The sequence below is a fragment of the Camelus ferus genome, chromosome 12, assembly GCF_009834535.1.
Source record: "Camelus ferus isolate YT-003-E chromosome 12, BCGSAC_Cfer_1.0, whole genome shotgun sequence".
Taxonomy (NCBI): Eukaryota; Metazoa; Chordata; class Mammalia; order Artiodactyla; family Camelidae; genus Camelus; species Camelus ferus.
The window spans coordinates 45,736,280-45,760,242 of record NC_045707.1 but is presented as its reverse complement, the minus strand read 5'-3'; the positions used below and the strand labels follow the sequence as shown (position 1 = coordinate 45,760,242).

General features: G+C 34.7%; 1 protein-coding gene across 8 annotated transcripts in view; it reads left to right on the top strand.

The window, feature by feature from the left end:
- Positions 1–16,737, top strand: part of VEZT (vezatin, adherens junctions transmembrane protein) — a 62,395-nt gene extending 45,658 nt beyond the window's left edge. For 5 of the 8 annotated variants that reach the window (XM_006179868.2, XM_014555201.2, XM_014555202.2 and 2 more), the window contains 3 exons: positions 2,899–2,999; positions 4,327–4,534; positions 7,782–13,058. In XM_006179868.2, the coding sequence (XP_006179930.1) occupies positions 2,899–2,999; positions 4,327–4,534; positions 7,782–8,296 (824 nt within the window). In that variant the 3' untranslated portion in view covers positions 8,297–13,058. Of the gene's footprint in view, positions 1–2,898; positions 3,000–4,326; positions 4,535–6,696; positions 7,712–7,781; positions 13,059–15,241 lie in introns of those variants that run through there. The other 3 variants (XM_014555203.2, XM_032493603.1, XM_032493604.1) reach the window with 3 other exon arrangements.
- Positions 16,738–23,963: the final 7,226 nt, after the last annotated feature.

Genomic DNA, 23,963 nt, shown 5'->3' with positions numbered 1-23,963 from the left:
TATCATCCAGTTAGTCATTGTTGTGTTTATAGCTAAATCTGCAATACTCTGTTTAATGTCTTAACTTTTTTCAAAGAAAATGTTAACATGCGATTTACTAATATTACCAGTAGATTTCCTTTATATCTCAAATGTAAATGGTGAATAATTTTTCCCCTAAAGGATAAATTTGCTATGGATTGTTAATGTGTGCAGATATTTATGCATATTAAACTTTTTGATATGACTTTAGAGCTTTTGAGTACATTTTCTATAAATAGAAACACTTAAAGACTGGGTGTTAAATATGCATCCCATTCACCCCTCCCTCTGAGGTGTTGAATGTTAGTCAATCACTTAAACCTTATTACTAAATTTGTTTCCAAATCATTGGGCAGGGCAAGAACCATTTCTTGATTATCCTCTGTACATGTGGCTTTCGCTCATAGGTAATAATGATATGAATTAAGATACAAATATTCACAAACTTTTCTCACTAAAATGCTCATAGTATCTTTGGGTACACAACTTGAAATAAAAGTGTTCATTTGAATTTTTTAAGAATCAAGTGCTTTAGTTAGATGTATCTCTTTTTTTTAAAGTTATTTCAAATTTATAGGAATATCACAAGAATAATTCTAAGTACCCTTCATCCAGATCCCCTAGTTGTTGACATTCTACCACATTTGCCTTATCTCTCTGTGTATCTGTATATAAAAATTTTGTGGTATTATTCTGAACCATTTGAGAGTAAGATGCAGACATGAAACCCTTTACCCCTAAATACTTCTGTTTGCATTTTTGAAAAACAGACGTTCAGTATAACCATCAAAATCAGGAAACAGCCCTAGAGTTCTTCAGCTGATAAGTAGATAAACCATTACATCCATCCAATACAATGGAATACTACTCAGAAATAAAAAAGAAATGAACTACTGATACATCAATAAGATGGATGATGCACTATGCTAATCAAGAGAGACCAAACTCAAATCACTACATACTGATTCCATTTATATGACATTCTCAAAATGATAAAATTTAGTAAGAACAGAAAACATATCAATCATTACTAGGAGTTTGATATGGAGGGAGGAATAGGGTATAAAGAGGCCACATAAGTAAATATTTTGAGGTGATGGAACTGTTCTATATCATGGTTGTGGTGGTAGTGGTGGTTATATGGGTCGAATTTGTCTAAACTCATAAGATTGTATAACAAAATGAATAAAATAAAATAAATTAGCTTAATATTTTTTCAACCACTAATTTTAGCATTCATTGATAGTTCTTGCTTGAATTGGGTATTACTGCGATGGTTGCTCATGGTAATTTTCTTTTTATTTATTTAAAATATTTTTAATTTTTGGCAGGGAGGTAATCAGGTTTATTTATCTATTCAATTATTTTGTAATGGAGGTACGGGGTGGGGATTGAACCCAGGATCTCCTGCATGCTAAGCATGCACTCTGCCACTGAGCTATACCCTCCCTGCTGGCAATGGTAATTTTCTAATTCCATTTTCCTTTTACACTTACTAGCTGACACTCTGTTGTAAGGTTAAGCATCCCCTTTTCCCACTCATTTACTTCTTTATATCAGTATGGATGTATGGATGCTTGTTTCATTTAATAGATCATAATTTATTATTATTATATTGTTGCTCAAGTTGTCCAGGGTTTAACCAGAGGGAGCACATTCAAGGTGGTTCATGTCACCATCATTCTTTGAGCACTTCTTTACTTTGTCTCATACTTTTCTTGCCTCTAGCCCTAACATCAGCATTATCTCCAAGAAGCCCTCATTCCTTTTAATAGAAAATAACCAAGAAACCAAGATCTGGGTGCTAGGTATGCTTATAGCCACTGGGATGTTATAACTTTTACCACTTTTCAGTGTACAGAGCTGTGAAATATATCTGCATGTATACACATACACACTTCTATATCTATTTCTCTATCTATCTGTCCATATATGTCATAAGCTTGTTCATACCAATACTTCCAGTTCTATTCCAATACCACATAGTTTATTCTGGCCTTCCCTCTTTCTATATTTGTTCCTCCCCTCTTGTGATTTTGAGAAGCTTGGCTCTCTTTATCTTCAATATACTTGCTTATTTACTCAGTCCTTTATATGTAACCAATCGCCTGACCCTACGGGCTGTCTCCTAAGTCACATTTCTGCTGATTCACACCTTCTTCCCATCCCAGCCTAGCTTGTTTTGACCACACCAGCCCATACCAGCTGAGAGTCTCCCCAAACTCTGGTCCCAACCATTTATCTATCATTACTCTTGAAAGGTAAAAGTTGAGAGGCTTAAACTTGACTTCTGTAAAGTACAGAGATAATGATAAAAGGTAGAAAGCTGGATATGAGACTGAGTAGCTACAATATTAGATGCCAAACACCAATTTTAAATAAAGTTAGGCTCACTTGGGTGATCTTTTCAAGCTATTTACTTACGAAACTCATTTCTGATTCTAACTTCTGAGAATAAAAATAGTGTAAGTGAAGTGCAAGATTGAAGTCTATTTTTTGTAGGGAAGAGTGATGGTCTGTCTTGAGACTGTTTCTGTGCCTTAAACAAAGTTGACTATTCACAGCAAATATATAGAGTATCCATTGTGTGCCAGATACTATGGTAAGGTGAAGAAGGAGGGGAAAAACAGTTTTTCCCCGAAGAGTTTGATATAATTTAAATTATAAATCTACTGATGTTACTCTTGTTAATTTTAATTTTTTTGTGGGGGGGTAAATTAGGTTCTACTTAATTTATTTTTTTTAAGAGGAGGTATGGGAATTGAACCCAGGACCTCATGCATGCTAAGCATTGCTCTACTACTTGAGCTATACCCTCTCCCTTGTTAATTTTAATAAATGTTCACTCATTTCTATGTGGCCTATTCTTTTTTTAAGGCAAACCTGAAATGGCATGTGAAAACCAACACTGTACTGTGGTACCTTTGATGCAGCCTACTCTACACATTGCAGATAAAGATCCAATCCCTGAGGAGCAGGTAAGGGTGAAAATTGCTTTTTTTCTCCTGAAGAGTTTCATGTACAAAGCTTACCTATCTTTTTCTGTAAGTGACGTGGATAATTGTTGAATAAGTTGTTGAATTTGTATTTTTAATGAGCTACGAAATCACAGTATAATGCATTGAATTTATATCAGATCAGTTTTTAGTGCCTTGAGTTTGAACCCATTGAATCTACCAGCCAATTTTTTGGTTCTTTATATCTATTTGTCTGTTTCTTAGATACTCAAAAGTGATTAAGCACATTAAAAATTAGTGCATTGGCAAAGGTAACTTCTGGGATGCTGGAAATGTTTTTAATCTTGATCAGAGTGATGGTTACCAGTATGTGTACATATGTAAAAATACTGTACACTTAAGATTTGTGCATTTAGCTGCATGTATGTATGTTATACCTCACTTTAAGAAACACTTTTTTAAAATGATTTCATCAGATGTTGACAACAAATTGTTTATTCTGAGGAAAACTTCTTTTCTTTGGGTTATATTGTCTACTCAGTATTCTTAATTGTAAAGGGAGACCAATCCTATTAAGTTTAACAAACAAGAAATTTGTTTAAAAACATTAGGTATAACTGACAGAATATTTCAGAGGGCCAGGTAATCGGGCTTGAAGCAGGCTGGGGTGAACAACCAAAATCACTCAAAAGAACTGTTCCAATAGCAACATTACTGCTAAGTCACTGGGTACAGACAAAACTCTTTTTAGAACCTCTACCTCTGGAAACTTCATCTGCTACCATCCTTGCTATAGTGGATTCCTCAAGACACTTATTTCTTTTACAACAAACTTCTGAATCAGATCTGATCCAGGTTCACCTGATTAGAGGATCTCAGGTCATTTTCCTGAACCGTAACTGCAGAGAAACCTGAGTAAGCAAGGATCCTACTCTCTGCCTTAGAGATAAGGAGAACCATAAGATGAGGTGTTCCCCAATCCTAGAAATAGTGTCTAAACTTCCTGAGAAGTCAGAAAGAACTACAAATGTCTACCAAAGAAAGCTAACATACCTGGCCACCTCCCTAAACCACCAGCCCTGCTAATTTTGGTTGGTTTTGACAGAGCTAATGGTGTCAGAGTAGAATGATAATGATTGAAGTTGTTAAACTTTCTTATCCACAACCCTTTTTAGTATCAAGTAAGTTCTTTTAGATTTCAGTTTTATCTATGTTTGCTTTGTTTGCCCAACTGTGCTTTAATGACCTGTGGCAAGAATCCTCATTTTTCAGTCTTGGAGATTGAAATGAGTGCTACTAGAAAATTGTCTGCTTGAAGTACATTGTGTTTTCTTTTATTTATTTTCAGGAATTAGAAGCTTATGTAGATGATATAGATATGGACAGTGATTTCAGAAAGGATGATTTTTATTACTTGTCTCAAGAAGACAGAGAGAGACAGAAGCGTGAGCATGAAGAATCCAAGAGGGTACTCCAAGAACTAAAATCTGTGCTGGGATTTAAAGCATCAGAGGCAGAAAGGCAGAAGTGGAAGCAACTTCTATTTAGTGATCACGGTAAGCACTGACTTCAGAGTAAAAGGTTATTTGAATGTAAGGGATTCTTTTCTGTTGAACTGTGAATCTTATTTCAGCTGTAGAATTCTTACGGTTTTAATTTTAGGGATTCATCAGTAAGTATAGTATTTTTCTTCTAGACACAAAATCAATTTGATCAATGAAAGAGTAGATATATAATCAAATTGGGAATATGAAATCATACTTTTTTCATCAGTTATTTGATTTTTTTTTACTGAATTTGTTTTGGAATGAGTAGTGAGTTGAATAAATTAGAGTGTTCAAATTTAGTGAATTTGAGATTCTAAACTCTGTTCTCTTTATGTTGATATTATAATTACTTTAATAAAACACAGAATTAATAACTGTTCACTATTAAAACAAGTGAATTGAGATCTAGGCCCTCAGCTGTATCATTAGGTTATTAAATTTATTTGAGCACTCTAGTAGAAGGGGAAATGAGGTGCTTTTGTACATGCTGTCTCCATGCCTGGATTTGGACAAAGTTGGGTGTTTGGTACGACCAAAGATTAGCCTTAAACTCCTTTATATTTCCCACCCTTCTTTTCTTTCGTTGAACTTCATGGGAGGCAGGGGAGGGAAAGAGGGAAAGCTTGACAATATCAAACAGGCTAATTCCCAGTTTAGGAATTAATTCCTATGGATTTCTAAGAAGGTGGAGTGGAATTTCCCTTCCATTTTAGAGTATGTATCTATGTGGAGCCTTAAAATCAACTTCTTTTTCCTTTCTCTTTTTCACTAGAATTATATAGATTACCTATACTCTGGAAAGTTCCTCATGGTTCTCTTTTCTTCTCTTAGGAGTCCTACCATCTTCCTTTGTCCATATGTACATTTCTTGTATTCCTTCTTCCCAGTGGCACCCTTTGTAGCCCAAGTCCTCAAAAGATTATGCTATATATATTATAATAGCCTCTTAGCTGACTTGCATTTTCAATACTTTTTTCTTCTAAGCTGTTCTTAGAAAATACCTTACAAGCTTCTAGGATAGCTTCTATCCTTGCAAGCTAACTTCCAGATTTTTTTCAAACAGCACATTGATAATACCTCTCTATCTTAAAAACCTACAGTGGTTCCCCCTTTCTTATTGTATTAAATCTAAACTTTTCTTGGTTTCAAGCCTCTCCATCATGTCCATCATATCCAATTATATTTCCCACTATGTCTAATATAGATATTTTCCTCTATTTATATCTATCTAATTAGACAATGGTTCCACAAACTTGCTGTTTTTATTAATGAAAAACATTCATGGCGATCCCTTTACCAAGAATTCTGTCTTCTCCACCAAGCTGTCCTCTCCACCAGTCTTTCCTCCATGAGTCCTGCCACCTCTCCTGCACTACAGACCCTCTCACCAGAGGGGCACTGTAGTGGAATAAAAGGAAATCTTGAGCAGCAAAGCATATAGTAGATGAGGAACTTCCCAGAAGCAGCAGTAAAAATAGAGTTCCTGCAACCTGCTTATTCATATATGGGGCCTACGTAAATCAGAGATTAAGAGTATTATGTTTTAGGCATTGTTTTCTATGCTATCAATTTTTTGTTGTTTTTGTAATTAAATTACAGTCTTCTTAAATTGGTGCTTTATTATGGCCCACACTATCCATTCAGCAAAGTGTTCATTCAACAAGTAGATATTTAAGATACTGTTTACTGCTTTATCCCTAGCACATAGATCAAGAAATCCCCACGCTCCTGGAGGTTTATATTCTAGCACAGTGTTAATGCACTAGTCAGGTAATGCATTTTCTGGATTATGTGACCCCGTTTAATTAACAGTAATCAAGAATATCTATCAACGTCAAATATATGTTGCATTCTTTAAGAATTAGCAGATTTATAGACTAACACTGTACATGAAGTCTGAAAATAGCATTGTGTATAAACTTGTATCCTTTTTTATTTAGTATTTTCTTCATATAGCTTTAAAATTATCCTCTTACAGTATAGGCAAAGATATAACGATAAGAGAAACGTGTTTCTTTTTCAGGTATATGCTTTTGGTAGTTTACATTTGAAAGGACAATAATGCTGATTTAGTTTGTGAAAATAATTAAAAACCTGATGATACCATAAAATGCTTTTCCCATGAAAAATTTCAGTACATCTTCCAGAGTTGTTTTCATCTCTGCCTACAGGGGTAAAGTCCGAATGGAATTAGAGAGGGAAATTCTACACTGGAACCTGCTGTGGCCATTTTTTTCTGTTGTTGCTGCTTCTCTAGTGGAGTTACTGCAGCTTAGGGATCTGTTTCTTGGAAATGGACACATTTTACAAAATTATTTTTTAAATAAACGCCAGATCTTCAAGACGCACTTTTTTTTTTCTTCCGTCATGCTTCATAACATATTGTATTGTACTAACCCCTCATACTGGGAGGAGAGACTGCCTAGCAAGCAACCCACTGCCTACTAACATCAAGAGGGGCTAAATAAAACTTCATTTTCCTTGAAAGGACAACTTCTGCCGTATGGATGTAAAATTTATGTATTGCGCTTTGTACCATAGTTGACCTGGAATGCAGGTTTTATTTATTTTATATTTTTCTGTGGCATTACAAAATGTGTAGAAGTTATGGCTTTACTGTCATCAGGGTCTTGTTAGGTGATTGGCAAGTGAGTTGAATTGTATGTTGCATTTTTTTTTTCCATGCTGTTTTAAATTGTAAATATATATGTGTTGACGATAGGATTATTATCTGGATTATTCTTAGACCTTTTATCTGACACATTATCAGTGAAAACCATGCTGCTTATTCTTTAACACAGTGGTTCTCAAACTTTAGTGTGTATCAGAATCCGGTGGAGGGCTTGGGAAACATAACCAGTCCCCTCTCAATTTCTAATTCGGTAGGTCCGAGGTGGAGCTCAAGAATTTGCGTTTTTCCGAATTCCTCGGTGATGCACTAATGCTGTTGATTCAAGGACCACACCTTGAGAACCAGTGCTTTAGTATTTTGAATAAGAAACTATATGAGGTGTCTTAAAATATTCATCAAAACCCCATCTCATTTCATTACTCAAGCATTTTATCTCATAATGTTTTCTGGTTTTATAAATTTACATTGATTTTACTAGAAAGTTTATTCAGCTTTTATTTACTTACTGTTCTTAATAAGAAAAAAAGCTACTGGGAGTTTAAATTAAAGTTTAAATCAATCCTGGGTTTTTAGTTATTATTTTTCTTTTCTTTTCCTTTCTTTTTTTTTTTTTTTCCTTTGAAGCTGTGTTGAAATCCTTGTCTCCTGTAGACCCAGTGGAACCCATAAGTAATTCAGAACCATCAGTGGATTCAGATATGGGGAAAGTTGGTAAAAATGATGCTGAAGAGGAAAATAGTAAACCCTCCACAACTGACAATGAAATAAGTAGTAGGACTGAGTATCTATGTGAAAACCCTCTAGAAGGTAAAAATAAAGACAGTTCTACAAATGAAGTCTTCCTCCAAGGAGCTGAAGAAAGAATGTATTACCAATTTGAGGGCGAAGATGAATCTCAGCAGGCAGATGTAGGTGGCCTGGCCCCTGCCCACCCAACCCCCAGGGACTCATCACAGCCCTCCATCAAGCAGAGGCTGGCACAGCTACACCTGTCGCCGGATTTTACCTTCACTGCTGGCCTCGCTGCAGAAGTGGCTGCTAGATCCCTCTCCTTTACCACCATGCAGGAACAGACTTTTGGTGATGAGGAGGAAGAACAAATAATGCAAGGAAATAAAAATGAGATAGAAGAAAAGTAAGAACCAAGATTTACATGAAGGATTTTAAATTATTCTTTTTATGAAAGTATTTTAGCTTCAAGACTAGATATTCCACTGGAAAGGGAAAATGAGTGTAAGTTTAGTATATGTAAAGTTAAGATGTGAATTTACAGGAAGAACCCAGGTTTGAACATCTGATCCAAAAATAGCAGTTACCTATAAATGGCAGATCTTTTAGGAAGATAGGAGAAAGGTGAGGGCTCTTTTGAATAAACTGCTGTTTTATTTGCAGCACAACTGATCATTCTGGAAATTCTTTAAGTACCTTTAATAACAAATGAATTTATCATTTCTTGCCAGAATTTGCTATCATAAAATGACTGGGATAATTCTGTTGCAAGAACATTAACATTTAGTAAGACTCCTTTTTACTGTATTCTCGCAGTTAATAACTGCAGCTATTACATTAATAACAAGTTGTTTGTATTTCATTTTTGTTTATACCAGTCTTAACACAGAGATACACATTCTGAATAAAAAAACGAATTGAATTCATGCAATTGATGTGTACTGGGGTTTGGAACTAAAAAGTAGTTTCAAAAGTACTTGAGTTATAACATCTTATGTTTTCTTGTTCCTATGTATATTCAGTAGTTAATTTTAAGATTTCCTCATGATGTCTAAAAAAAGAAATGCTGTACCTTTTAAGGAATTACCCTTTCAATTTTTTGTATTTATCTTTTTCTATTCTTGTTGCAACTAAAAGAGATGATGTCAGAGTGGGATCCCTTTAGTCCAAGGCCTCACCTCCAACTTTGCAGAGAATTCCTTTTATCAGTTTGTATAGAGATTATGGGTGCCATTAACACAAGCAAGTCACTGATGCTGCTGATTTCTAGCCTGAGGATGTACCCCCTCTCCACCTTAATAAGATTCTGGCAAATTCCTGTTGGCCTCCTGGAAAGCATCCTTGTCTCCTTAATACTTTATTTACAGACTACCTCTTTAAAGGGGTTGCTTTCCAAAATGTTCAGTCTCCTCTGTTTTGTGTTGTGATAATATTTTCAAAGAGTGATATTTTCAGGAGTATATTGTTTTTTTAAAACCTGTAGCTCCTATGCACTGACATAGTTTATAGACATTATTTAGGGAAAATGTAGGAAAAACTCAATTTATGCTGCTGTCTGACAAAGGAAATTACATGATGAATCTAGTATGTCTTTGGTGTTAAGAAACATATTGGAATTCCTGTAACTTAGCACTTCAAGTGAGTAAATTTTTGTATTCCATAGGGGATTTTGTTTTTTAATAATCTAAGGAAATTTATTTTTTGTCCTGAGGAAAAACTTGGTTCCGCTTTATATGAATAGTGGAGATCCTTGTGCTACAAGTGATTCTGCCGGTTGCCAGAAATTCTGGGACTTACCCATAATGAAGCTCTTAGGAGCAGTATCTTAGGGTGGGCCTAGTTTACCACTGAGAAATAGTTAGCTAAATTTCAAGAAAGAAATCTTGTGTTGTACCTGACTATTAGATTCTTAAATAATAATGCTTAGAGTATACTTTTGTTTTAAATTGCTTAGTTTACCAACTCCTTTTTTCTTTTAATTTAGAAGAATTATGGAAAAACTTGGTAATTTTCCTCTTAATCTATAACTTTACAGAAGAAGAATTATTAGAGTTTAGTCATTCTGATCTTTTTTATATTATTTTTATCACACCAGTTTGGGGAAATACCTTCATAATATTATATCAGTTTTATTCAATGCTCTCTAGGGTGATAACTTTTTAATTTTGAAAGACTAATTTTAATCAATTTCTATTTTTCCAGTTTGATCTGCTTTTTTTGAGGAGGGGTTATTAGGTTTATTTATTTATTTATTTTTAGTAACAGAAAAAATTGAATTGAACCCAGGACCTTGTGCATGCTAGTAAGCATGCACTGTACCACTTGAGCTTTATCCTTCCCCTGTCTGATCTGTTTTATTCTCTAGTTATTACTTAGCTTTATAGAAATTCTACTTACTCTAAATCATGATATAAGGAGGTTGGAACTTTAATTGAATGTTCTGTTTTAAATGTAGTTTTTATAATTTGTCATCTTTTAAAATATTTCCATGATAAAATATTATCTTCCATGTGAAAATTCCTAATTTTCTTTTATAATAATCTAAAAGTCAGTGTTTCTCTGTCTGCCCCCTCCATGGGGCCACCTACATTAGAATAATTTGGAGATAATATTTTTAAAATACAGATTTGTGGCCATACTCCTAATCATTCTTAGTTGTTCATTTTGGGAAAAGAACTAAGTGATGTTTATGCCTGGTAAAATCTAAGAACCTCTGTCCAGGACTTTATTCTTGCCATGAATACTTTCGGAAATAAAACAAGTAAATCAATGTAATATAAATAGGTATTCTTGTTACTTTTCTGAGAATATTCTACTTTTGTCTTATCAGGCTTTTGACTAATTTTAATAGCTGCCACCCTACATCCAAAAGAAGCCCTCTAGCAAAAATATTTTATGGGGAAAACTTGTAATTGTGCTTTCAAATTTTACGAGAGTATTTTGACAGTATAATTCCTATTAAGAGTAATATCCTGACAGCTTTTAATATGAACATTTCCATAGTTTATTTTAAACCTAGTATACTTAATGGAAGAATGCATGGAAGGGGCTATTTATTTAGGTCACTCTTAAAGACAGAATTTTTGCCCTTTGCCTACATTTGGAAAATCATGGCACTAAATGATCTGGTTACAGTTATATCTATTTTAAATCCTTTTTTTTTTCCAGCTCTCATTAAAATTCTACATATCTTGTCTATCTAGGGTCAGACTCCTGTTGGTTTTTAATTTGCACTTGGCTGCTTGTTTTCACAAGTTGTCTGTATTATCTGACTTCATAAGTTAAATCCTTATTAAAGCTAATTGTACTTACAGCATCTGAATATATCTCACTAGGAACTCTAATGCATTGACTCAAGTTGGATTTCGGAAGTTACTGGAGACAAGCAGGTTGGGAAAAACAAGTTTAAAGCAAATTACTAAGGAATTTTAAGACTTTAAGGGTTTAATACAGAAGAATAGACCTGAGTTTAAATCCCAGACCTGTCATTTAAAAGCTGTGCGTATAGTTGATGTAATAATGTCACAGGGTTCCCAGCAAAAAACAAATTCTCTGAATTGCTAAATGATGTTTGTGATTTCTGACTTCTCAGAAATAGTTAAAAAGGAAATAAAACTTTTGAGGCTGAAAAACAAGATCTGGTTATGTTAGTAACCAGTTAGTAAATATGTTAGTAAAATAGGTCAAAAATTTAAAACTCATTTTCTTGAAAAATAAAAAGTAATATTCTGATTTACATAATAAAAGTGGTAAAGCTTTTAATGTTAAAGCATAAAAAGAATCAAGTTCTGATACATTTCACAAAATGATAAGTCAATGGAATTAATCAGAAGGAACCCTAGAGGTCATTTCACGCTGGTGACTGACTTTTACACACCATCAGTAATGTAAAATACAATATATTTTGATAAGTTACTAGGATTTCCTATAAATCATATAGGAAGAAGAGCTCAACTGATTTGGTTTAATCATAGTATATTGTTTCTATATCCAAACAAAACAAGAACCATAAGACTGGTATAGCTTAGCCAACTAGTTATTTGAACTGAAGTAGACATGCCATTCATTCATGACAACTAGACAAAGCATAAAGACTGATTTATTCTTCCAGTTCTATTTATAAGAACATATCTATGTAATTGACACTTAGAATTAGAAAATCAAGCTACAAATATCTTAAAAGAGAAAATATGGAGAAAAAAATGCCCTAAGTACAGTAACAATTCACTTATGTCATCATTGACAGGTGACTAACTTGCATTAGTTAATTTTTCTGTTAACTGAGGTAAATCCATTTAATCATTAATTTCTGCAACAGTTTAGTAGGAGCTTTTCTAAAGTGTACTTTCTATTTCTCCACTTTCTCTTCGTCATCTTTATGAACATCAGATCCTATCATGGGAACTACTAAGATATACAATGCCCTTTTACTGCCTGACCCTGCATTGCTATGCTTTTTGAGTTGTGTCTGTTTTTCAGTTTTTCTATCTTCCCTTGTAATCAGCTGTCACTGTTTGCTGCTGTCTTGTGTGCCTGCCTCCTGCACTAGGCTCCTAATTTGCTGCTTCTAATCTGCTGTGGACTGAGAAACCAGATTGCCAAGCTTGCTAGAATTGTGTCTAAAATAAGAGTAAGTAGACTGAACGAAGGCTAAGGGGCTTTTCTGTCAGTAAAATGCATGGACTTTGTGGTACTTGTTGGGCTGCTTAGCATACTTTTGTTTGCCTCTTAGTTCTTTACTGAGAATTCCTAAAAATACTTGGTTAAATATGTGATTGCCATATACTTAAAAGTATTAATTCAAGTTTTATATGTTGATGTTTCTAGGACTCTCCATTAATGAATTGAGCTATAAAAGAAAATTGAAAATTTGACTATCATCTTTGTATAAATCATTCTGTATATTTTAGGAAAATGTTAAATATTTTGTTCTTGTTAAATGTTCTAGTATAGTACACAGACTTAAAACTTAGAGTACTATAAATGGACTTCAACTATGTACACCAAGATTTATATTCTAGAACTAAATATGCTTGGCCAACTTAATAAGAACTGGCTAACTGAATATTTGGGGAATGAGTCATTCTAGATATCCCAGTTTTCTACAGTGCTTAAACCTAAGCATTAAAAATTTTTGAAATAAATTCTGAAGGAAATCTTTTTAAAACTTAATATGTATTGCTGTCTTCTTAAATGATATATGAGGTACATTAAAAATTTTTTATGTCAAAATGATCATCATTAACAATGGTTTTGCTTTGGTAGGCAAATGAGGCACTGAGAGCTACATGCCCCTTTACTAAATAGCTCCATTGTTTTGTGTCTTTCTTTTCTAATAGTTTTGATTCCTCTGATTTATAGTACCGCTTGCTTAAATGTGCCTGTAGCAATCGCCTTTCTCCACCCTCATAATGCTTCTTCTAGTCTGCTTCGGTTTTGGAAAGCAGGTGACTAAGACAGCTAGCATAATGTATAAAGTAGGAGTAAACTGACTCAGTGAAGACCTGAAAAACTAGATTATATTTAAGTGCATGGATTTTTGTGACATCTATTACTCACTACCTCAGTGAAGTTACTAGATTAGATCTGTTCTCAGAATAGAAGAGCTGTTAGTGTACAAAAGGAACCATCTTGTTTCCGTACTTAACCTTCTCTATATTTCTATTCTCTAATTTTTCGGTTTTGATTGGAACCAGTCTACTCCAATTAGCATTTTCTGTAGTACTTTCTATTTAAATTGGATACCACATGCTGCTAAGAATTTCTTTGTCTGGGTTGGTTTTTTTATGTTGGTTTTGTTTTGAGAAATGTGTCTTCATTACCAAAACATGAAATAGGTTGAGCCTTGGAAAATAAGGAAAATTTCATTATTGATACCATAGAGAACTGAGAAGTAAGAAGGTTTTTAGACTCTAGACAATTACACACAATGAATTTATTCTTTAATTATGCATGTTTTTAAGACAGTGTCTTTATTCAATTAAATGTATGTTAAAAGTTTGCCGGAAGTTACAGTGTTGGACCTAATGATATTGATAGATATTTGAATGACTGAATTCCCACTGTCATTCTATATTTTGCATGTTTAAATTATAATTTAATATGTTAATTAATCAGGCATGATAATTTTTCTCTCTCGAGTGAAAAATAAACGTTAAATTTGCATGTTACAATGTTTGCAAGTAAAATTCAAATCTGTCTAGAAAGAGAGATCTGTCTGGAATTAGCACTTAACAACTTAGTTTTACCAGCAGGCTGACTGTTTTAGTAACTGTATGTTGTTGACTCATCCTGCCATCACATACAGGGTAATCAGAAAATTAGTCTATTTATTTTATGGCTGTACTTCATAGTTAGCTTTCAGGCATTCATGCCACTGGAAGGAAATTATGATACAATATTCATTAAAAAATAGATGATCCAAACTAGTTTCTTGAGTTGAGACTGCCATTACAGAATAGGCATGAAGCTACACTTGGGTTGGTGGTACAAGGAGAAAAATTATCTTTGAGTACAGTTGTGAGAGGAAAGTGATCTACTTACTGTAATTGCTGTAAACCAAAAAAAGGATGAACTGATTTCATAATTGACATATACATAAGTTTAATATGAATGAGGAGTTAATTTTATGGATATCCTAAAATGTGTGATAAGTTTAAATACGTGTGGTATTTTTTTTAATGCAATAGAAATTTAAATGTATTTTAACCTGTCAGCAATTAATTTAGCTTGTTTATCCCTATTTACTGAATTTCGTTTGGCACATATCAAACATGTTATTGCAAAAGGACAGTATTTAAGTTGTGTATACTTTTGAATATAGTCTTTTAAAAAATGCATATATTCTATGAGAGATTGTTGTAGAAATATATTTTTCCTCTCTTCTATAAGAGTTTCTCAAATAAGAGATAATTTTACTATTTTGGACTTGACATTTTTCACTTTTGTAGCATTTCCTGAAAGTCAGCTACCTTCAAACAAGTTTATTTTACCATTGAACATATTCTTTTAAACTAACACATGTCTTTTACAAGTTTATTCTTTTATAATATTCTAAGGAATTATATATTCTTTTTCCCCTCAAGTAAATCCTTAAATTAGCTTCATTTCTAAATTAAGTATTTTCTGTACTTTAATTTCACCAACCTGTACCTTCTGTTCATACTATGACTTAAAGAATGCTTACTCAGGCACAGTGCTTACATATGGCAAAGTACAAAATGTTACTCTCGTCCCTTAAAGACTGGCTTATGGTCCTGGTACAGCCCTGGAGGTCCATATGAGGGAAAAGTCCAGAAGTCCACCTGAGCTGAAAGTGGTTCCAAGGAGTTTGGTTTTGTTTGGGTTTGTTCTAGGTATGGTCCCAGGGATCCCAGATCAAACCAGGCCCCTGGGCCTATCCTAGAACCAACCTAAACTCGCGCATCATTCCTGGAACATCAAGAGTATGAAGACTGAAGATAACCTGAGGCTGATGAGACATCCTGCGTTCACCAAGACTCACTTTTTTTGGTATGTGTCACTACATTTTCACAAGAATTGGTTGCTTAATCCTATTAAAATAGAAGGCCGACAGTGAATAACAAGATAAAGTCTAATTGGACTTTGACATTATAGTAATTTATCACAATAGAAATATGGTATGTAATACAGTTATTAATTGCCAATGAGAATTGTTCTTATAACTTTAATTATCAGATCTCTATTTTTTAGGTTAAACAACTTAGCCACCAAAACAAATTCTATCCCAAATTAATTATTTCTATTTTTATTTTTCTCAAAGACTCTCCTCAACAGTTTTATTTTCAGTCTTATTTAACTTTTCATAGTTTCTGAAAGGTATTAGTCTTTGCCTTTTGGCTGCAATGCTACGTGATTTTAAACTCGTTTCTGGAAATGAATGCCTTTTTCTTTTAATCTGTGACTGAATCCACCACATTGCTTTCAGCTTGCTTTTTGAGGTTCAGATCTGGGAAGACCCTTCGCATTATTTGTACTCACTGTCCCTTGTAAGCCTCACTGTAGGCTACGTTTTAGAATCTGCTATGGTTGATGAGAACAAGCTAGGATGATAGAGTGGAAATAGATGGATACCTCACATTTTACAACAGTGTTTTGCACAGTAAGGCTTTTAGCAAGTTTCTTTATTTTTGTTCTCTACTGCTCTGGATTTTTTAAATATTCTGATCTAGTTGATTCATGACATGGTCTCACATCATAACTGTGACATTGTTATAGTCACATACATGTTTCTGTTTAATTTGGAGGGCAAGATTTCTGAAAAGGCATTGAAAAGACCCCAAATCCAGTAACACGATGAAAATGTATACTTTTGGTAATACTGGCATTTCAATAGATTTAGACCATGTTTGAAATAACTGCAGATTAATCAAGGACTATACATGTGAAAGGAGCCCCAAACTGCTGTTCCTCCAAGCCTTGTCACACCAGAAAAACTGGTGTTATCAATGGGGTATCCTTTAAAATAGGAATGTGAGCCTACTGAGGGTCATTCTGAAGAACCCAACCCTGGGGTTAGTTCTGTGCTACATTCATTACATAGATGCTTCAGCCCATGGATTCTTTTATTTTTGCCTTTTAAATTTTACTATGTTTATCCTTCTCTCTCAGTGTTTTCCTATTTGCATAAATCAAAACACTGTACATGTTACTATGTGTGTTTTATATTGTTTTTTAATAAAATAGTGGACTTTGGATATAATGATTTTGGATTTTGGTTCCTTTTAAAGCCAAATGATTCAAATGCTTTTATTGTCTTATAAATTCACTCTTAATTTATGCCTCAATTCTTCTCATTTTTCCCTAATGAACAATAAAGAATTTAATTATATTCAGTTTCTTCCAGAATTTATGAAATTTTGTGTTCACCCAAACATGAAAAACCTATCATCAGTAATCTTGTATAAGTACTAATCTGTGAACACAGTTAACTATTTCTTGGCACAGCCTGAAATGCATGAGCCCAGTTTACATTTATGTACAATAAGTACTCTCATACCAGGGGGGGGGGGGGGCTTTGTACTCTCTTTCCACATTGTTATATATGAACACTGAAAACAGAAATTGCTGTACTGTGCTCCAGAGTTCAGGCTTCTTTACATATAAGTTTCTAAAGTCTGCCTTTACCTTAGATGCTTTTAGAGTGTAAGCTATAAAAAATATCATTTGAGAGTATTCTTTCAAAGGTGTTTTAATTTTTACTTTTTAACTACTTATGTTTTATATAGTAAAACTGTACCTTTCCAAACCTACCTGAAGACTTAAGAGTACAACCTTTTTTAACACAGTACTTTCTTTGATAACTCTATGTATTTTACCATATTGAATTTTTGTCAACTGTTTTAAAAGATTTTACAAAAACCCAACAGTAGGTTTTTATGTGTCTGTATTATTATTGTTCCTTCTAAGCTTAAGAAGTATCCAATAAAAATCAGTAGTTTATATTTCATTCCTTATTCTAGTGTTTGCAACATGAATTAGCCAAAATATAAAACTTGTTTTTCTCTTCCTCTGTCTCTATTTTTCTATTTTTTTTTTCCAGAATTTGTTAATATACCCAAAAGAGACAGCAGTTATCTGGAAAGCCATGGACTCATTAGTCTTAAGTTTTGTTTGTTTGGTCATTCAAGTGCTTCACATGATAATTTATCAGTGAAAACAGCAAATTAAATTTAAAAGGTCTGTTTTCACCTCTCACTGACTTTGCCATTGGATACATTCTAATCATGTTATATTTGTTGACTTATATGACCTCCCTGACAGGAAAGACATACCGAACTAAGAAGAGAGTTAACGTCCAAGGGATCATACTTGTCCTGTGTAAATGAATGAATGATTGGTTGGAACCTCTCTAAGCTTAGCTGCAGTCTTGGAAACATTTATGGTAACTGCACAGTGGTTCTGCAGACTGAATGCTGGTTAAAGAGAAAGTGGCTTTCCTTGAACTGAACTTTTAAATAAATAAGCTACCTCTTCACAGAAAAGATCTGAAGCAAGGAATAAATATTTGTAAAGGCAGTTCTTGAAATTTGGCCCTTGTCTGGGATTTACTAAATAAAAGTGTGAGATAAGATGTATATAGTCACTCTACCGGATTCTGAAGTCATTGGGTAGGAAATATCCCATATGATAATCACTCCTTGTTTTCATAATTTGCTTTTGAAGGTCCTTAGCAGATGTGCTATAACCATTGAAAATAAAGTTGGCAAATAGTAATTTCCCCTGGATGTACATCTGTAAAAATTAATAAAACATTTTCAGAATCTGGTCATATGGAAATTAGTCTTGTTTACTGAAGGAAGATCTTAAATGTGTCCCTATGAAAAAATGTTTATTTTTATATACAAAGTAATATTAGGTATCAGACATGTTTCTAGAACCTGAATATATTATTTGAAGATATACAGGCTTAGTAGTTTTCTCAAAGTCATACACATGAAGTGGCAGAACCAGTATCCCAACCAGTTTGAAAGACACGAACATCTGTTCTTCACCATTATGATAAGTTACCCGTGGATACATTTCATTTTACAGCTAACCTCGAGAATAAACTACAGAGCCCTGTGTTTGGAAGTCAATAGAGCTGGATTATGGACAGAACTATTGTAAATCTCAGGCAAATGACTTATCCATATTGAGTCACAGTTTCTTCTGTAAGAAAAAAAAACTAACAATTGTGATTTATGAATTGGACTGGACCTCTAAAATCCTCTCTAGTATTAAAATTCTCAGATTGTCTATTTCTTAATAAAGAGATAGTTCTGCTATGTAAAGCCAAATCTACATACTGTTCCATGGTGCAAGAGAGTTTATATTTAGGCACAGGTGAGCATCTTGAGAACTACTCAACTTCTAGAGATTAGAAAGGACAAGAATTGGTGGCAGGGGAGGGAGATAACAGTTTTAAAAATAGTGTAGCTGGTTCCAGCACAGAACATAATCTGCTAAGAATTAATTATACCTTATATTTTAAAGCAATGCAATACAAGTACTTAATGGGAGTATAATAATTCAAAAGGAACAATAATTCTCTGATTACACGCTATTTCTTTCCCCTTAGATAGCATAATCTTCATCATGATGGGATGTCCTATTAAAAGGTTTCTGGTTTATCTTCATTTCAGCAACAAAAGAATCTCTCATGTGAGTTTCATATCTAGGACCATCGCTAGCCAATGCTGGCTGAAGGGGAGTTTGGTATGGTTCCCTGATCTGAAATGCATTATTCTTTGGCTTTATTCTTTAGCACTCATGTCTGGCTATTAGCCATGAAGTCACTTATCTTGCCTGAACTTAGAATATTAAACTATGATACATAAGTAATGACAGCCAATGACAAGGTTATATGACAATTACATCTAGTATACATGTGAATATTTTATAAAATCTGAAGAATTTGACAGTGATAATCCCTTAAACAGTGACATAAGGGTGACTTTTAACCAGTTTTCTCACCATGATAAACATGAAACACTTGTATAATAGGGGGAAAAGTGTAATTTAAGAAACTTGTAAGTTATAAATGTGTAGAATTTCATTGTTATTTTGGGCTTATATTCATTCATATATATAAAAGCCATTGCCTCTCAGGTTAAAGCTGGGGCCTGGAGAAAATGAGACAAGGCTGCAGTCTTCTGTTCTTGCCGAAATAACTTGGTCAAAATACAGAGAAATGTTAGACTAGAAAAAAACCTTAAGTCTGTATGTCCAGAGGCCAGGGTATGACCAGACTCAGTACCAAAACTCAAAGTTTCTTCTTACTGAAAACATGTTGAGTTGAGTTTCCGTTGTGCTTCAAAACCTGGAATAACCCAATTCAGAGGTTCTCAGCATTTTACCAACTAAAGATCCCTGATATTTTCCCCTTGGGACCCATGTTTTGAAGAATTTTTATCACATAATCAACATTCCCTAAAACTCCCCAAGTTGTATGCCTGTCCCTGACCCCTCTTTTTTTTCTTTTTCCCCCGAACTAACCAAAGCTACAGTGGCCATATAGTAGGAGTGTATGCTGCATGCCAGGCACTGTTCTCAGTGCTGAAGACAGCAGTGAGCAAAACAAAGCTGCTGCCCTCACTGACCACTAAGGTGGAGAGTCAGACAATACATTAAGTGGGTCAGCTGTACAGAAAATGAAGCCAAATAAGAGGGGTGTGGAGGATGCAGGGAGCTTTTTCACATAAGGTGGTCAGGTGTGAAGGGAGTGAAGGAACTGGCCCCACAAGTAGAAGAGCATTGTAAAAACAGCAAGTGAAAGAAAGGGCCTTGAGGCAGGAACAGAAGCAAAGAGGCAAGTGTGGCTGAAGCCCCGTGAGATGGGGGCTGGTCAGTCAAGGAGGGCCTTGTAATGAATAAGGCTTTTCCTCTGAGTTAGGAAGGCACTGGAGGTTTTTAAGCAGTGAAGTGACATGACATGGCTTGGATTTTTAGTGTTTTTAAGTTTAAAAAGCATTGTTCCATGTGGTGCTCTAACAGGGATGGAGGTAAGGGAGACCTGTTGGCTCTTGAGATGATCTACATGAGAGATGATGGGTGGTGGTGGTGGTGAAGGCAGTGAGAGGGGATCAAATTCTGGATATAAGTTGAAGGTGGAGCCAACAGGACGTGCTGATATAATGAATGTGCAGTATAAGAAAGAAGAGGTCTAGATGATTCTAAGGTGTTTGGCCTGAACAAGTAGAGGAACAGAGTTGTCATTTACTGAGATGGGGCAGCCAGTGAGGTTTGGGTAGAAACTGAGCTGGTTTGGATAGGCTAAGTGTGAAATACTTAATAATCTTTAGGTGGAAATGTTGAATAGGCAGTTGGCTATATAAGGCTAAGTTTAGAAGAAAGATCCAGACTGGGAGATGTCAGCATTTGGGGTGTTAGCTAAAGTTATGAACATAGGTTAGAGGACGGAGTCAGAACACAGAGATCCTTGAGGAATCTAAAGTTGGAAATCAGGAGATAAGGAGGAACCTGCAAAGGAGACTGAAAGGGGGCCATCATGATCATAGAAGTGGTGCTGAATGAAGTATTTTATAAGAGGCAGTGATTATCGTATCAAATGCTGCTAAAAGATCAAGAAAGATGAGGTCATTTGAATGTCTTCTTTGGAGAAATGTCTCTTCAAGTCCTTTGTCTATTTTTCAATTGGGTTGTTTATTTTTTTGTTGTTAAATTGTAGTTTACATATTCTGAATATTAATCCTTTGTCAGATATATGCTTTGCAGATATTTTCTCCCCTTTTGTGAGTTGTCTTTTCACTCTCTTGATAGAACAAACATCTTTTGACACACAAACATCTTTAATTTTGATGAAGAAAAATGATTGTATTCCTTTGTTGTTATGTTTCCTTATCTTTTCAAGAAAGACAATAATGCCACCTGTATCATAGCATTATTAGGAAGATTAAGTAAATTAATACATGTGATACATGTAAGGGGATTGGGACAATACTGCCACATAAGAAGCATTCAATAAATCTTAGCTGTTACTCAGGCTAAGTTTAGTATAAAAACCATCAGTCAGAGAAACAGAATTAGGACACATGACGTGGAAGCCAGAGGAACAGATGGTTTCAAGAAGAGCATGATCAGCAGTGCAGAATGACGCGGAGATGTCAAATCAGATCAAGCAAACTTAGACTTGACACCTAAAAGGTCAGACAGAGGTGTGACAGAGGCAAATGCCAAATTATACCAGACAGAAAAGATTTGCTAGGCCCTTTGTGGCCTCCAGGGCCAAGCCTCCTGCTGTTTCAGCCCTTACAGTGCTCCACAACAAGACTGAACCTGTGGGGTTTGCTGAGGTACAGCACAGAGAACACTCAATTTGAAGTCAGAACAACCAGGTTAAAGACCCTGGTCTCCTACCACCTGACACCTGTTTTCACCTCCAGAGCTCCAATTCCCTCACTCCTAGAGGATGGTTATTCCTATTTTACAAGAACAGCGACAGGTTTAAGTGAAGAGTAAACATAATGGTAAGTCATTAATGATTAGTCATAATAAATGGTTCTATTCTAACTCCTCTTCTTGTTCTAATGTTCTAACATTCAGTAATTCTCCCTGTGTACCAGGTCTTGTGAAGTGGGGTATTCCCTTTTTACAAATACTTGGCTTAGAGGTTTGCAGTGGTAATAAGGTAAGACTAATGCATGTCAAGGCTTATGACAATTCCAGATACTGTTGTATTCTGTTGGAAAGTTTTTGCTTGATTTTTTTTGTGGTGATTTTTCTGTCTTCAGGTCCGCTTCCTGAGCCACTGCATTCCTCATGGCTGTGGTGTTCACCAACTTACCCATCCTTGGCTGCTGCCATAAGAAGCGAGTGCTTAACTATCATCATTGACTAGATCCATGGATCTCTCTGTTCACTTTGTTTTGGTTGTAGCCATGAGAATTTAACATTTAACTGAGTTGTGAGTGCACTGCAGAAGTTTGTTTAAGGATTTCATCTGCTGTTCAGTAAACAAAACTTGGGGCTCCCACTGAGTTCTTGCAGCTACCAAAGCAAAGATGTTTTCAGTGGAGTCACTGTCCAGTCTTGATCACTTTTACGCTATGAGCTGAACTTCAGGGAAGGATGTAAGTCATATTTATTTAGTCTGGTTTGTACCTTGTTGTATGGCTCCTGCTTATTTTTCTTTTAAAGTTTATATTTCTTTTTGATTTATTACATATCCCAAGGTACCTTAGGAATGAATATTTTCAGAATATAATAAGATTCTACATTCCATAAAGAATACCTGAATTCAGAGAAATCCAAATGAACTAGGACTTCACAATTTTTTGTTCATCAATGAAAGATGGTAACAGATGGAAAGAATTTTTAACTCAATACACATTTACTGAGTGGTCTTCTTTGTACTAGACACAACAGTCACCCTGTGAGATAAGTATTCCCATTTTACAGATGGGGAAAGTGACTCCCAAGTTAAATATCTAGTCCAAGAGCCCAAGTTTCTTAGCAAGAAAAAGTATTAGACTAGGTTCTCCAAAAAGGCTCTTTGACTTCAAATTAGATGTTTGTTCTATGTATTTTGTCATTTTTCTCTTATTTTCCTGCATAGGTCACCATATACAAGGACATACATGCACACACATACACACACACACACACAAAACAGAGGAATCCTAATTACCACTTCAAGCAGCATAATCCTCTGCACTTAGTTTAATCACAGGATTCTTAAGTCAATTAAATGGGCAATTAATTTTTCTGTGCATTGTTCACTCACATAATAAAACTGTTCATCTCATTTCTTCAGACATTCTCCCCCACACCCCTGTCCTCAATGTTAAAATTCTTCATTAGTCATGCAGTTGATGTGAGATCTTTTTGCAAGAGCACTTTGTAAACTGAAAAGATATTCTTATTATCTAGTTGTGGGATACAGTCTGTCCTACTTCATTTGGCTGAATGATGAGAAGTTAAATGTTTAAACCGTACCAGTTATATACCATTGTTCCAGGAATTGAATTGAGTGGAATTGAAAGGCTTTTCCAACACTCAAACCAAGCAAACAGTCCCTGATTTGCTGTCTCAAACTAAATATATTAGCCTTGTAGTGACCAAATATTGACTAAATGAGAACAAAGAGTTCTAACTGCCCTCTAAAGCACTTGCCACTGAACCTTAATGAAATATCACAAGATGCTTCCAGACAGCAACTCTTTCAGTTAGGAAGAGACTGGAAAAGGGATATGTGTTAGAAGAGTAAGTAGAGACCTCCAAAATACTCTCTCCCAGGAATCCTAAAAAGTCTCATTTACAGAAAAACAAAGAGGAGACAACTTCCCACACTAGCTACCCATGCATTATATCTCAACACTGTCAACAGATACTTCATGGTCCCCATTTTGAACTATGAGTCAGAATACCTGAGTTTGAACCTTCGTTCCACCCTTTAGCTGTGTGATCTCCTTCAAGGTTCAGTTTCCTTATATGTAAGTGGAAATAGTAACATCATCTCATAGGATTGTTGCCAGGATTCATGGAATTAGTTATGTGAAAAAGTATGATTCTTAGCAAATATCTTTTCCTTTGGGTCTCAAATTATTTATTTATTTA